Raw genomic sequence first — 16876 nt, forward strand, 5'->3', positions numbered from 1 at the left:
CTCTGCTCTTCCAGCTCATGATTCTATAGTAAATGTAAATGCCACAACTATCTGAACTACTGCAGCAGTTTTCACTGAGGATTTTCCTAGTGGCTATTATGCTCATATGTGCTCTCTTCTGATGAGCCTACGGTAATGACTGATTAGATTTATTGTTCAACTGATAACTGCTGAAATATTCCACTCTGAATTGCCAGTCAAAAGGTGAAAGGGAGAAATGCTGTGCGGGGGTGGCGGATAGAATATATATACACTCACAATCTACTTCCAGAATGGCACGGACAGATTTAGTAAGTTCTTTGGCTTCTGCTGCAAGGGTTGCTGTGACAGTACGTCCATTCCTCCCCAGTCGTGCCAGGAGTGTTTTGGTAGACAATGTGCCTCTTCGGTCACTGGAAGGAACACACAGCAAAGAGATCAACTGTCTATAAGATTACAAGGGAAAATGTTCCTTTTAATAAAATAAAGCAGGCATCCTTTCACCTTGTTGAACACATCTCTTGGTTGGTTTTATTCTCATTCCAGTAACATCAAGAGGAATTATGCTATCAAATTCAGCAGACTTACTGTGACCCTGACAACACCCCAATGTCAGAGGGCAAGAGGCTCCCCAGTTTCTAGCAGTGAGATTCAGCAGAACAGTTCAGTGTACCCCAACTCACTAATGTCATAATCTATATCTTACAGATGTAGGGTAAGGTATCATTGGAAAACTAACACCACACTGATCGTTAACATTCTTGCATAGTGTATGTATGGAAAACCCACAAAGGGCCACACAGCTATGCTGGAAATATGGGACTAAAATGTTTTCAAATCAGACAAATTGGGAAAAACCTGTGTACCATGTCCCCGACAAAGGAAAGGCTGAAGCCTCCATCCAGGTGCAATCATAGTCAATTGGTTATTCATTTGAATATCGGAGGTTGCAGGAACAGATCAACTTGCATTGTAGCAACCACCAGTGGGAGAGGAACCAGCATGGAGCCTTATCCTCCAGACCCATCACTCCTTGCCTGGCATGAACTAATTAACTTTATCTGGTGGTACACCCTTCAAAAGAATGTTTCAAAGGTTCACTGAACTATAAGAGAGTAAAGAACCCATGTGTTATGCTTCACCTTAGGAGACAAAGGAACTAAGCGATGTGATCTTGTGATGGATCCTAGCTAGTAAAATTTGGAAAGGAGACCTGGGTAAGAGAAACCATATTGAACAAAGACTGTATTTTGCTAGATTAAGTTTTAGTCATTTAGATGCGTGTTTTGACTTTTATTTGCTTGTAGCCATTTCGACCTTTATCCCTTTTATATGGTATCACTTAACTTATGACCTTTTGTTAATAAATTTGTTTTAGTTTTTACTATGAACCGTTGCAGTGCTGTGTTTGAAGGGAAGGGTCTGTTTACCCAGTTAAGTTAATAAGCTGTGATGTACTGTCTCTTTGAAAGAGCAGCAAACTTAATATCCTTTGTGAATGCACAGTGGTAGGGGCTGTGCTTTGCAGAGAAACATCTCCGAAGAACTCGGAAGCTTGAGTTTACTGATTGTTACCAGCTAGGCAAGGTTTGGACCAGCGGAGCCTTGAGGATTTTGACTGGTGAGGAAGACCGAGTGGTATGGCAGGGAGCTGACACGCAGTCTAATCTCTAGCAAAGCTCACTCTCGTTGAGGCAGAGAGTTAACACAGTGGCTCACAGCTCTGGATATCCCCAGCAGTGTGCTACAGTTACCTGAAAGTTATACTGGCTTCCGTACTCAGAATCTCCGATGAAAACAGGGTATACCAACTTAGCAACATTTCATTCTTTACAATCTCTGTTAGTCAAATACAATTCCCATTGACCCAACTGGGATTAGTGCATATATACATAAGGGTAGAATTTGTTTGCTACTTAACAGGCATCAATTACAGACTGAGAGCTTGATCCTGAAACTATCAGTGAGACAAAACCCCTAATAAGTTCAGTTAAACAGATTTGACTTTATTAGGAATTTTGCATGAATAAGGTTTGCAGGATAGGGTCCTATTTAGCATTTATTCTTGAACATGAACAAGGAGAAACCTGCCCTGTGAGACAGGATAGTATTATATTGGTATTTTAAGAGGCCAAAGGCTGCTCTAAATCCTGTTGAATACATCTGAGCTGCAACGTGTTTTAATTAAAATAATTCAGTTCACTTTCATAAAGTTTAGATAAATATGGTTTCTCTGATTCCAGGCTTGAATGCTTCTTGCTTGGTAACAAAAGCAGGTAGTGCTACTGGAGTTTGCTAGTACAATCCTCACGGTACACAAGGTTATACCAGTTACCATATTTAGGATCAGGAAGGAATTTTTCCCTCTGGCAGACAGCCCTAGCCAGTGGCAAGAGGCTATTCCCCCTCCCTCATTGCAGGCATTATGTGGCAGGTAGCTGGTTATTTCATTCGTAAGCTGTTTGATGCATTGGGCCAAGCGTTTTCTTCCTAGCCCTGTTGGGGTGGTTTGATGATGTTCTGACATATGTGAATATGCACATTTTTCTTTTATTCCACCTTTGTTGGCAGGGTCCTTGGCCACGTAAATGGTGCAGGAAGTAACCTTGAAAGTCCTCCTAACCAAATGCTAAACTCTCAGAAGAAACGGAACTAAACAGATGTTGGTGGCACTAACAGTGGTGATGCTCCTTATTACTGGACACAGGCGGGAGGCAGTCTCTACCAAAAAAGAGTCTTACTCTTTGCATGGGGAAAGAATAAGGTGGAAAGCTGTGGCTAGGGATATAGTGTCTTTGACTGATGCAAGTATGGAGATGCCCATAGATGTGCTGGGTATGTTCTGATTAACTGATTTATCTTAAAATTGTTAATGAAAGATGTAGCCCCGAGACCAGTGTTGTGTTTTTATTTCCACTGTTCATAAAAGTAGGCATTCAGAAATGCGTGGGAGTATAGAAAGAAAACAGCTAAGGCTTAGTATGAGTTGTTTGGAGCTTCTAAACCTGTCACAAAGGTTTTCAATAACAACATGTATTGCTATATTTCATATCATTTCACACATTACCTTCAATAAAACAAGTTAAGTTTAGGTTTTCTTACCTTAAATTTGACAAGGGGATGGAGTTGTCTGCTAGTACTTCATGTACAACCTGTTGGCAAACAATCAAAGAAATGAATAGTTAATGTTTTATAAGCTTCACATACTATTTCTGTTGCTTTGTTGTCTACTTAAAGACCTTCTGTCTCCCTGCAAACTTTGTACACACAATTTGTATTCCTAGCCACAGAGAATGAGTTGGGGTCTCCGTTTTCTTCTAACGGACCCTAAATGATTTTTCATGTGGACAATAATCTATCAACCCAAAGCACCTCAGCCACATCTATGCAAATATGAACAATATATTGTAGGACACTTTTCATACAGACTTTACTCTATCTCCCTAACCACAGATCTACTAGTAGAAAGGCTAATTTGCTACATCAAACATTTTCCTATTGGCAGGCCATTATGTAAGGATTATAAAAAGAGAAATTTTTCAGTCTCCATGGAAGTAAAATTGTAGAGGCAAATAAGGTATATTGCTGAGATATAAAAGACAACAGTTCAAATAACATAATTTCCCCCCCTACGGAACTCTTTTGTATAAGCTGGCTACACCTTTCCCCCATATCTGACATTCAAAAACAAAGTCTGGGAGATTTTCTTATATTAGCAGTCAGCATGGGGGGAAGGAGCTGTAACAATTTTAAGCTGCCTGAAAATTATAACATACAAAATCATCCTATTTTCACAGCAATGGACAACTCAGGTCCACCATATGGGGGAGGCAAAGACGAATTGGCCAAGATTCATTAAAACACATCCATGTTGTGAGTATATGATCTATACGTCCATGTTATAAACCTTTCTACTACGTGAAATAAATATATGAGTAGACCACATCCTCGGCTAGTATGAAGTGACACAGCAACACTGACCAACTGGTTCAGTATAAAATGGTGCAGAACAGGCTGAGTTGGATTAAGCGTACAGCAAGCTACAATTCTGTTTTTTTTAAACATGTTTTCAGCATAACCTCTGTTTACTGATGTATATCTGCCTCTTAATATTGCAAATGGGCATCATTTTACCATTTCCAGGTAAAGAAACTTGACCTCTAAATGTTAAGATCATAGGTTTTACTGCACAAACAAAAGAATGCTTGTTACAATTAGGCACACAGTAACATTCAAAGGTCTCAAAAATCCCTACATGGAATTCTGCCTTAGCTCGTATTTCAGCAAGTTGTATAAGCTGTGAATGTTTTTTTCAAACTAGAGTTTTACACATTCATGCTTAATTCATCATATTTGTCTCTTAGATATATTAACACACATCTTTTCCCAAATAAAACGTTGCTGGAGACCACAGTGCAAAAAAGTTACCTCTACAAACTGCAGCAGTTTTGCGGTGGCCACCTCAAAGGTTTTCCTAGCCGATTCTGATTTCCGCAGCTGGCAGTCAAGCACAGTAATTCTCTTTCTTAAATCTTGAACACTATCCTGTGGAAGAAATTCAGTCAATACTACCTAATTAATTTCAAGACTTAATTTTATTTATCCTATTTGACATTTTTCTCCCTTTTTGAGTGAACAGTGAAGGTGAAGGGGTTGTCTTTCCAAATTTTAAGGAAAGAGGAAGAAGGGAACAAATACTGTTTTACCAAAATGGATCCTGAAGGCCCTAGAATTGCCTAAAAAACACACATGATGTTTAAAATAAAATCTGAATTCAGAACTTATTGAGAGATACTGTAGATTTTAAAATGTCGTCCCCTCAATGCTTTCCTTACATCCCTAGTGTAGCACTCTTTATCTCCTCCATGTCCAAGTAATTGAGGGCTTATTTACATGAACAATTAGTTCACAGCAAACTGAGGTGTGACCGTACCCCCTACTGGCCTGCTGTGGACAAACTCCCTGCTGATGTGTGTTAACAGTTCGATACAGCGCTTTGAGGACTAGATCGAAGCGCTCTAACAAACTATTAACACATCAGCAGGGAGCACAAGGACAATTGGTCTGCGGCAGGTTAGTGCACGGTAGATTCACACCCCAGCTTGGTGTGAACTAATTGTTCACATAGACAAGCCCATGATCTGTATTCTACAAGGCCTTAACTTTAGATCTCAGAGTGAAACAGTTGAATCAGAAGTTTTAGAAAGCGTCTGCTTCAGCTGTTCATGGGACATGCATGTTGGGAATCAGGCTCCTGCTGCTATCAAGGTGCTGTTGACAGACTGCAACCACCATTTCTTTTTTTACAACCATTTTTTTTTTTGTTCTTTTAGAAAGGGCACCAGCTTGGGGCTGGATGCCTCAGCAGTCCACAGTGCTGATTTGATCATGGTGGGAAGCCATGTTCTCCACTCCTTTTCTGATAAATTGCTGGATCAGAATTATTTTAAAACTCTGAATTAAACTGTTTTTTGTTTTATGTTTAACTACTACATGAGGATCTCACCAAAGCAACTAATAACTCTGTGACAGGCCTTGAACAGAGTTAAACCACTCCGATTTTTCTACATACATACGTGTAACACATCGTTCAGTATTTATTACATGTCCCCCTTTGCGCCTGATCCACAGAGGATAAGAGTCTGGTACAGCCCCATCAAGAGGCTGGCTCTTCAGCTCTAAAGGGTTCAATCTCTGGTGGTGTTGGACAAGATGGAGGCCACCATGTATACATGGGAACATTTGTTTCCTCAATCTGTGTGCTAGGCAGAGGATTAGGAGCAAAATACCTCCCAGTAAAAGGGAAAGAAAATGCCACTCTCTACAAAAACTAAGGTTGACATTACTGTAGGTGAACTTCTCTTGAAGCCCATCACCTGAATACAACCTACTATAAGATTTGCAACTACTAAAAAGTGCTGTTACTATTAACTATATCTTTATTGAAAGCAAACACACACGCACACAGCTTTATGTGGCAGAATCCCCATTATTCTGAATATCAGAAAGTCTGCTTGATTAGAAAGTTTCTTTTCTGTAATGTATATTGCACTGTTCATTAGTGGAAAAGGAGATGCTAAGCCTACTTAGGGAAGATTTTATTAAATACAGCCAACTGCTGCTGCTTTACTAAGTACAGTTTTGGTGTCCCTGGCTTACAGATGTTATCAAAAGACAAAGTGGAGCAAACCTCTTCTTCATGTACTGTACCTAAAGAAACAAGGTGAACTGGTCAATATCTCTTACTTACACTACCAGTTGCTTAAATTAAATTTAGAAGAGCACTTCAAAGTATGCTACTTAAGAGACCTTATTCTCTATTGCCTTGCTCCTTGTACAACCACTTACACAAAGTGGGAGGAAAAGGCTACCAAACTGTAATAGTAACGTTTTACACCAACTTATTTTTTAAAAATCTATCAGGTTTATTATGGTAATGCCAAAGTACCAGCCAAGAATGAGGCCTAATCATGCTAGGCACTGTACCAACAGACTAGTAGACAGTCTCAGCCCTGGACAGCTTCCAACTCTGCACGAGTACAAGGGTTTAACCCTGCATCTGTTGCAGTCAATGGGAGTGTTACCTCTAAACAAGATGGGTGGAGGATCAGGCCCCATGTCAGATTTTTGAAAGCACTCCAGTCCAGATTTTCAAGCATTCATCTGCGACCAGATTTTGAAGAAAGTTTAGCACCCAACATGCATCAGTGTGCTGAGCGTAACTGAAAATCTGGACACTTATTTTGTGCTTAAATGAGAGTTGCGCTCTTTTCAAAATCTGGGCCTAAGTGATCGCACGAAGGGTGCGCAAGGCAGTGAAGTATTAGGTCCATGCACTTTATAGCTCTTGTAACACAGTTTTTACTTTTTAATATTGAACTAATTCTCACATTGAAAATTTCAGCAGGCCACCCTTATTTTAAATGATTGGACATATCCATTTTTTTCATGAGCAAACTAGATAACTACACACACAGATGCCAATTATTATTGTTACTATTTTTTAATCTGTATTACTGTAAAGCCTAAGAGCTCTACTCATGGACCAGCACACTGCTGTTCTAGGAGCTGAATGAACAAACAGAACAAAAAGGCAGTCTCTGTCCCAAAGAGCTTACAATCTAAGTATAAGACAAGAGACAACAGATGATTATAGACAGACAACAGGGAAGTACAAAGAAACAATGAACAATATATGTCAGCATGAAAATGGATTCCCAGTTATGGAGGTTCATTAAAAATTGTCCCAAACTGTTTTATTTCTGAATTGGTCTCTAAAAATCATTGGGGATAATATGGTGGCTTCGAATGTGAGGCTCATTTGTACAATCTTTTTCATTTAAAAAACAAATAAAACAGATTTAGGTCACACTAATGTTGTTAGTGTCTTTCAAAAAATTAAGTTGAGTAAATTTGAATTTATTCAAGAATAGTCCTGAATTTTATATTATTATTATTTGTGCATCACTGAGAAACAAGCTAGAAATACTAACAATACGCCAAGTGTAAACAACTAACACACTTACTGAAGATACATCTACATTGATTTAAAACAGAAACCAGGAAAAAGCTGAAACTGAACATGTGTGAATTTGCTTAGGAATCTAAAATATCATTCAATCTCTCAGACTTCCTTGAAAGCTTTAATCAACCACAAAAATGCTTTTTCTTTGCCTCAATTTTTATGACATATATTAATAAATTTTAAAACAAAACAGAAAACCAACATATTCAATGTTTTATACTTTAATGCTTGAGATGTGCCATATTGACCAATGACCCAAATAAGCTTCTGGCTCTTGTTTTTCCAGCCTAAAGATATCTAGATAAAGGAAGGCTCGTAGCCTTCACATTGCCCCCTTCACTATGCATCATTCCAGTTATTGAATAATACAAGAAAAAACAGTGACCTACTTTAGAAGAGCAGATGAAAAGAAAATGAAAACAGGATACATGACAACAGCAAGGAAACCATGGTAACTATGAGCGATGACTGTTCTGCTTACTTTATTTTGGCCAGAATGATCAGTGAGCTGAGCCTTCAGCTCTGTAATTTCAGCCTCCAATAGGCGGATTATTTCTTCATAATCCATCTCCATTCCACGAGCCTGCCTCTGTGCAGCTTCTGCGAGATGAATCCTACTTCGCAGGGCTCTTGCCTCTTCCACTGCTGCCTTGGCTTCCTATAAAATACAGTCAAAGTGAACAATTCTCTGATTTAGGCAAAATATTTCTTTTGGCAAGGACTTAAATTTTGGGATTGATGATTAGAGAGTTCCATTTTTTCTTTTTAAAATTTGTGGTGTGAAAATAAGGGGGAAAGGTATTTAAAAAAAAAAGAAGAGAGAGAGAATTTTAACAACTGTAAAGTAAGACAGCCCTTTCCTTGACATTTAACATTTTAATGGACTGTATTCAACAAAAAATAATTTTCAGTTTCTACAGCAAATGAGACCAACAAAACCTAAAGAAATCATGACCACCAAACCAGGTTCTCAGCTCTAGTACTCTGGTATAAATCCAATGGAGGTAAAAGTGATTTAACACCAGAGTATCTGACATTCATAGTGAAGCCCACCATCTCCATACCAGCAGAAAGCCTCCAAATAAGTACAGGTATCTGGTTTTCTTATTATTGCCTGAATCTAGTGAATCAGTCCATAGTTTCCACAGCATTTTTTGTATGAATTATTAACCTTGGTGTCCTGGCCAAATTAAATTCTTTTAAAAATGTATTGCTTTTTGTTTCTTTAAGGTTCTTGCATTCAACTCTTTACGCCTGTATTATTTAAGGAGAGCTTTCTATATAGGAGCCATAGAAAAAAAGAGGAAAGTAGACATAGGAGAAGGCAGGGGAAATTTTATGGTATTTTTTCAAATAAAAAACATTTGCGAACTTTTTAAAATCAAGGTAGATAAATTATTCCCTGCTTACAAAAACAGCTGTGAAAGAATGTAACAGTTACAAAACTTCAACATAGAGAAGTGTGGAAGTTCTCAGTTAAGTTTGTCACTGAATATTCATTCACATTAACTTCTGTTAATTTGTAAATTGAGTATTGTTAAACTAAGAGCCTAATCCTGCAAATCTTTACTCATGCAAGTAGTCTCACAGACTTGAGTGGGACTACTTACGTACACACATGATTAACTGTTTGAAGGACTGTGCCCTAATTTACAAATTATACATTTTTTTCTGTATTCACCACCACCCCATAGAACCATGAACCTGCTTCTCCTCTTACATTGGTGGAAATCAGCAGTTACACTGAAGTGAATGGAGTTACACCAACACAAAAACCATGGTCAGAGAGAAAAGAATCAGGCTCTGTGCCTATTTTCTGGCTGAAGCCAGGAACAAACTGCAGAGCTAACAATTGAAGACTCCATTCAAAGTCAAAGCTCTCTCAGAGGAGTCCCTTCTTAGGGCCCAGATCCAGGCCTTTCCACTGAGTTCCATGGGAGTTGGATCAGACCCTCAGTCCCCCATTCACAATCAAGTTGGCAGAATCATCATTTTTGTGCTGTAAACAAAAAATGAAACGTGGTATTTTGAGGTTTCCAATGAGGGAATCCTTTTAAATTTCCCTCAAGGAATTAGGATTAATCCCGCGATTGTCTGATGTTCACTTCAGAGATCAGTAGCCACAGATGCAGTCTGCTACTGAATCAAGCCTTCAGATGCAATGAAAAATTTTATGCTGTTGTGGGTTGCTCCTAATTAAACTTCAGAGTTTTGTGTAGCATGTGTAGATGAAATAGGCAGTTCAGTGAATCCTATTCAGAACAAAAATTACCTAGCTACATATATACATTATCTTTTCATTTAAAAGTAAACCAGCTTTATAAAAATACAGATGTAACAAAAGGGATAAATCAGAGAGAGAGAGAGAGAGAGAGAGAGGAGATTGTAAATCTATATCTAGTTTTGTGGCCAAATCTGGTGCAAAATAGATCAAAATATATTATTTTCTCCTTTCTTCATTAGCAATACTCTGCACTTCTGTAGCACCTTTTATGTCAAAGAAGCTATGGAAAGAGTAGTTAAGCCTCATAATACCCTTTTATTGTTACTAGATCCATGAGGAAACTGAATGACAGAAAAGGTAAATGGGTTGCCCAAGCTTTAACTTTTGCTAAAAGTTCCCACAGCACATTTTGTAAGAAAAGGTGTGCACACCTTGGTGTCCTGTTCATGGCAATGATAGGATTCAATCAAAAAGTTTCTATGACTTTTCAAGTGGATTCAATACTCTTCTTCACTCACAATCCTAAACTGCTGTGCTGTGTTGCTGTGCACTATTAATCAGCCACTATCCTTCCCACCACAGTGGTGAGTAAATAGATTCCAATATATTACACAAGGTTTGAGCTATATTTCTGCAGGAGTTTTGTCACTGATTTCTATGAGAATATTAATCTGTGGATCAGTCTGCAAAGGGCTTTGGGATGCAATTCCTATTGAAAGTCAACAAGAGTTGGGATCTAACTCCTCTGAAAATCCTTGGTCCCCAAGGGCCTGTTTCCCAAGGGTCAGTCCAAGGACCAATCCTATTCAACTTATTCATAAATGATCTGGAGAAAGAGGTAAACAGTGAGGTGGCAAAGTTTGCAGATGATACTAAACTGCTCAACATAGTTAAGACCAAAGTAGACTGTGAAGAACTTCAAAAAGATCTCACAAAACTAAGTGATTGGGCAACAAAATGGCAAATTAAATTTAATGTGGATAAATGTAGAGTAATGCATATTGGAAAAAAATAACCCCAACTATACATACAATATGATGGGGGCTAATTTAGCTACAACTAATCAGGAGAAAGATCTTGGAGTCATCATGGATAGTTCTCTGAAGACATCCACGCAGTGTGCAGCAGCAGTCAAAAAAGCAAATGGGATGCTAGGAATCATTAAAAAAGGCATAAAGAATAAGACGGAGAATATCTTATTGCCCTTATATAAATCCATGGTACGCCCACATCTTGAATACTGCATACAGATGAGGTCTCCTCATCTCCAAAAAAGATATACTGGCATTAGAAAATTTTCAGAAAGGGGCAACTAAAATGATTAGGGGTTTGGAACAGGTCCCATATGAGGAGAGATTAAAGAGGCTAGGACTTTTCATCTTGGAAAAGAGGAGACTAAGGGGGGATATGATAGAGGTTTATAAACTCATGAGTGGTGTGGAGAAAGTGAATAAGGAAAAGTTATTTACTTGTTCCCATAATATAAGAACTAGGGGCCACCAAATGAAATTAATGGGTAGCAGGTTTAAAACAAATAAAAGGAAGTTCTTTGTCACTCAGCGTACAGTCAACCTGTGGAACTTCTTGCCTGAGGAGGCTGTGAAGGCTAGGACTATAACATGGTTTAAAAGAGAACTGGATAAATTCATGGAGGTTAAGTCCATTAATGGCTATTAGCCAGGATGGGTAAGGAATGGTGTCCCTAGCCTCTGTTTGTCAGAGTGTGGAGATGGATGGCAGGAGAGAGATCACTTGATCATCACCTGTTAGGTTCACTCCATCTGGGGCACCTGGCATTGGCCACTGTCAGTAGACAGGATACTGGGCTGGATGGACCTTTGGTCTGACACAGTATGGCCATTCTTATGTCCCTCAGGTAGGTAGGTCCCAGACCATTAAGGGTACGTCTAAACTGGAATAAAAGACCTGAAGAAGAGCCATGGCTGTCCCAGGTCAGGTGACTCAAGCTCACAGGGCTTGGGCTGTGGGGCTAAACACTGCTGTGTAGATGTTCAGGCTTGGGCTGGAGCCTGAGCTCTGGGACCCTGCGATGGGACCTTATGCCTCAGTTAGTGGCACTGGAAAAAAAATTCCAGTAAGTTTATATATCCTTGCAAGCCCCCACCCAATTTTCAGACTAGCATGGGTTTGATCATATAACCAACTTAATCTGTACCAAGACACCTTCCCGAGTGACGATGAGGAGACCTAGCAATGGAAAACATGGCCACGTTGGCCTGGGTAAATCTTAACTCAGTTTAAAAAAGCTTATTATTTGATCAGTGAACACTGGAATTAGGACTTTAAGTAGCTGATGTGTTCTTCTGGCTGCCAGCAATAAGAATTATATTACAGCTCCAGCAGCAGTTCAGGGCAGTGGCTGTTTCTGTACCCACAAGCGTTGTTGATGTTTGTATATACATGTATACCTAGACCTTTTGGGCTGTTTACAAAGTTCATAGAGTTTTTTTTACTACTGTGTGGCTTGAAAGTCAGAATCCTAGAGGCAGTTCCCTTTTAGATACTTTTTATGTATTGCACTATACTGGGCCAGGTCCTCAGCAAGTGTAAATTACGACAGTTCCACTGAACCCCATGGAGCTATGCTGATGTACACTAACTATTTAGGGTGAGATCCTCACTACGGCTCCAACCTCTTTACACATGTAAAAGGACCAGAGTGGCATAAAGTAGCCCTAAAGCCACATTTCTGATGGGAGGGGGGAGGATTATGTTGAACATAACCATATGGCTTCCTTCCGAGGGTCCCTTCACAAGCCCTGGGTGTGCTGGAGCCATGTGCAGAAGGGAAGTGTCAGGAGTGGGGTTGCAGCATATAGTACTACACAGATTCCAAGCAGCGTTAAGGCCCGTGGGACAGCAAAGTACAGATTGCCATAATTTACACAGGCCTCTAGGACTGTCTAAATTATACTGGAGAGCTTTTGGAGCCCTTGAAGCAAATTGGGATCAGAAGGGCACAATGGTGACTTAAAGAAACGTTAGCTCCCTCTCCCACCGGGTTGCCAGTTCGACTCTGTGCTTTAATCTCATCCCTAGGTTTTTACATGTATAGACATACCAATATTAACATAATTAATAAGGATGTCTAACTTTAACTGGAGTTATTCTTAGCCAATAACTAATGTACGTTAAAATACATCAACAGTTCTGTCATTAAAAGTTTGGGAATAAGTTTGAACAATTTAAACATTTTAAAATTCCTTAGTTTTCCTCAGAAAACAACTATTTAAGTTCTCAACAATAAAAATAAGAAACATGTTTTCCTTCTTGGTTTTAAAAATAAGAGTAATAAACAATTCTATAAAGGCAGTAACACACTGCAAAGAGGGGGATTCCTGAAGCAATAAAAGCTGCCCGTATATCCCTACACAGCTCAATGGGTACTGCTGAAAGCTCCTTTTCTGCCCTGCAGCCTTCTGATTAACATCTTCAGATGGCAGGGGTTTGAAATAGCTTGGTTAGCAATAAGGAAAAAAAGGTGATAAGAGACAGATGTAATTATTCAAATCTTAAAATATTTTTGTAAGTGCCCAGAAGAAAAGAGTTTGAAAATATATTTAAAAAAATCGAAGTCTCAGAATCTATGTTTCTAATGTCTCTTTCTAACACCTGATACATACCGGTACAGTTACATGTGCCTGCACTCATGTATTACAGTTAGGGTGACCAGATAGCAAGTGTGAAAAATCGGAACGGGGGTGGGGAGTAATTGGCACCTATATAAGAAAAAGCCCAGAATATCGGGACTGTCCCTATAAAATGAGGACATCTGGTCACCCTAATTATGACAGCCTAGAATTTACCAAGTGAATGATTTTCCCTCCTCCTACAGGCGAATGATTGGCCAAGACAGGTAAAACATTTCAGTTTTGGATTGATCACTACTTTACTGTTTCAGGTCATAACACTGAACTTTTAACGATGCTTAAAACAACTTTTATAAACTCAGCCTGGGAGAAGGTTTTAGCAAGTGAAAGATCAAAGGTCATTGCGATAGCACGGAGACCTGCCTGCTAAATAGTTGTTTTTGAAAATAATTAAGTTAAGTATGTAGATGGCTATTCTCATTGATTAACAAGGAGGAGGAGGTGCTCCCAAATTATATATACTCACCATGGCAGTACTTAACTGTAGGCAAGCATTTATAGCATCTGCTCCAACAACTATGATATTTTATTTATTCACGGAAAGATTATATTATAGGAAGAATCTAATCTTCTATTATCTACAGGAAAACTCTAATCTTTGGTCATTCTGTGCTACACACATTCATTCTATATACAGATACAGAATGACTAAATATTGGAGCCTTCTCTCAGCCAGGGAGGCAATTAATGGAGGTATGTTTTGGGTATACTCTCTATGATAAATGACCAGTTCAACTGAACATCGATTACATCAATGATTTAAGACAATAGCATTTCTCTGAACATCAGTTTAATTATTGCTCTTTCATCTAGTTAATTGGAAAACTTTGGAGGGCATAACAGACCAAAAGGTCAAGGGAAAAGCTGCCATGTCTCATGGATTTGCTGTGTGGTACAAGATTCCATTGATAAAAGTCCCTAAATACATACATAAACAGCTCATATGTCAAGAATGGTTTAATAGCTAGGGACTGTTCTTTAGTTGCCTTTGACAAAAGGAAATGGACACACACCAAATGCTAATGAGCATTCAACTTTTGTGACTTTTTCTTTTAAAGATAAGTAGATTTCATTATAATACAGAAACCCCTTCCTTTATAATCCCTTTGTATCCATGTATTGCAGGAGTCTCATGTTGAACTGATAATACCCAACTGATAAGCCGAAACAACGCAGCATTTTTAGACTATGACTTCATTGCAAAAAAGATGCGTTTCTTGATGTAAAATCCTAGTGAAGACATGGCACTTTAGGTTTACTTCACTGTAGCTAGTCAAGGCGAAAACCAGCTGAAGAAGGTTGACCTCGATTAACTACATCAAGGTACAAACTGCCTGTGTCCAATGACTCCAACAGGATTTTACATTTAAACAGATATCTCAATGTAAAACGCACACCTTTTTCCCCAGTGAAGGCCTAGCCACAGAGTTCTAGAGAGGGAGCTTGGTTTTCAATCTTCTGCACTTAAATCTGGCAACCAAATTATATATTTCAGTGTTCAAATTGTTGGTTAGGGCTCACCCAGTCCTAAAACATACCGAGCACCTCTTGTGAAGTTCTGAGCATCCTCAATGCGCAATACCTCACAAGGGCCTTGATTCAGCAAAGCGCTCGACCACATGTTTAAGTCCATCTGTATTCAGCAAAGCACCTAAACGCTTACTTAAAGTTGAGCATGCACTAAGTGCTTTGCTGATTTAGGGTCAGGAAGCATTCTGCAGCTTGCAGGATCAGACACTGAAGCATGCAAATACATGTTTTAGATGAGTAAGCATCAACGTGGGTATTCAAGTAGAAAGGCCAAATTTGAAGATTGAACAGAGTGTCGACCAGATCTGTGAGTAGTCTGGCTTTTTACAGTTTGAGTCTCAGTGAATCTCAAACAATGAATTTCAATATTAATTGAAATGCAGATGTGTGTGTTTGCTTAGAATATATATAATGGAAAAATACATAAAATAATATAAAATATACTTAAAATATGAACGGAAGTAAATATTTCTCTAAGTAAATGTTTCAAATATGTTGAAACATTCCATGATTTAATTATTGCTCTTTGATTTTACTGGCTGTGTCCTTTTCAGTAGCCATTATTTAAAGTTCATCTGGGAAAACCCTATTGTTCAGCACCAGGAGGCCTGAACTTTTCACTGCAAAGCTCACCTTCAAAATTACGTGATGACAATGCAGACAGAGAAATAAATACATGAGGGCCTCATGTGGTAGCAATGGGCATTGCTACCACTAAAAATACTAAGCACATGCATTTCTGTAGCTTAAGTGTCTACAGTCTTAATTTAATAATGATTGTCACGTAAAGCAACATAGCAATACTGGAAATAGCAACTAGATTCTAACTGGGTACTGAAGGGTAGTAATAAACAAAAAACCCCTGACAAATAGTAAAGTCAAAGAAGTATAAATCTAATCCCAAAATATTTACAGAAGAGAAATGTTTAAAAATTCTTCATTTGGAACAGAAGACCTGCTGCAGTCAGCAGGCACGATAGGAACTTACAAACAGCATGCAAGTAAGCAGTATGGCCCTGAGGATGTCACCTGGGCTACAGCTCTGTGCTGACTGGACCACAGGTAGAGAACCATTGGTTTATACGGATAGCTGTGAGTAAGCCTTCCAGATCACATAGACTTGCATTAGAAGGGCTGGAGCTAGCAGTAGTAGGGCTTCAGCTAATGTGCTAAAAATAGCAATGTTGAAATTCCAGCTCTGGCTCTCAAGCCTAGGCGGTCGGATGGGCTTGAAAGCCCGAATTTCTGCCCAAGGTGAAACATCCATGTTGCTATTTCTAGCGCGCTAGCTTGAGCCCCACGAATGCGAGTCTGTCTACTTGGGCTGGGAGACTCATTCACAGCTGCAGCGTAGACATTCTCTTAGATGCTATGAAGGTAAGGATGTCAGTGGCATGTCCACAGTAGAACTTTCACTGTTGCGAGCATGAGTGCTGCAGCAACAGAGAGAGATTTCCCTAAACCTCAATATAAGCAAGGTCCAGGAGTCAGTTCTTCTAACTGGTAACAGCAGTACTAGAAATCCTAAAAATGGCATCAGCAGAGTTCACTGGAGTGTACTTAAATAACTATGACCTACCCACAACCTCCATGCCCATCTGTCCCCTACGCATCAGTGCTCAGGTCAGTGTGAGCAGAGTTTTGCTCACTTTGCTCAATACTGTGCATGTCTTTGCATTGCCTCTACTTGGCTACCTGGGCCTCCTCTCTCTCTCTCCTCATTATTTCCCTCAAACATTGGGTCTTTCCAGGAATCTCATAGACTTTAAGATCAAAAGGGATCACTGTGATCATCTAGCCTGACCTCCTGCACATTGCAGGTCACAGAACCTTTCCTACCTTGTTTTCCTCCCACCTGTCATGCCCTCCGCATCCTCCCTTGATTGGGCTTTGTGCAATATCTTATTTTTGTATGCTCTTAGGGTAGAGATCTTCTTACACTTTGGG

General features: G+C 39.2%; 1 protein-coding gene across 15 annotated transcripts in view; it reads right to left on the bottom strand.

Annotated features, from left to right (window-relative positions):
• Positions 1-16876, bottom strand: part of STXBP4 (syntaxin binding protein 4) — a 139607-nt gene that overhangs the window by 71913 nt on the left and 50818 nt on the right. For 14 of the 15 annotated variants that reach the window (XR_012154917.1, XM_073311655.1, XM_073311659.1 and 11 more), the window contains 4 exons: positions 7986-8162; positions 4408-4524; positions 3082-3131; positions 259-392 (listed from right to left, as the gene is read on the bottom strand). Coding sequence is in view for 14 of the 15 variants with exons in the window: in XM_073311655.1 (XP_073167756.1) it covers positions 259-392; positions 3082-3131; positions 4408-4524; positions 7986-8162 (478 nt within the window). In the remaining variant the exon portion in view is untranslated. The remainder of the gene's footprint in view (positions 1-258; positions 393-3081; positions 3132-4407; positions 4525-7985; positions 8163-16876) is intronic. The other variant, XM_073311658.1, reaches the window with a different exon arrangement.

The sequence above is a fragment of the Lepidochelys kempii genome, chromosome 14 (assembly GCF_965140265.1).
Source record: "Lepidochelys kempii isolate rLepKem1 chromosome 14, rLepKem1.hap2, whole genome shotgun sequence".
Classification (NCBI taxonomy): domain Eukaryota; kingdom Metazoa; phylum Chordata; order Testudines; family Cheloniidae; genus Lepidochelys; species Lepidochelys kempii.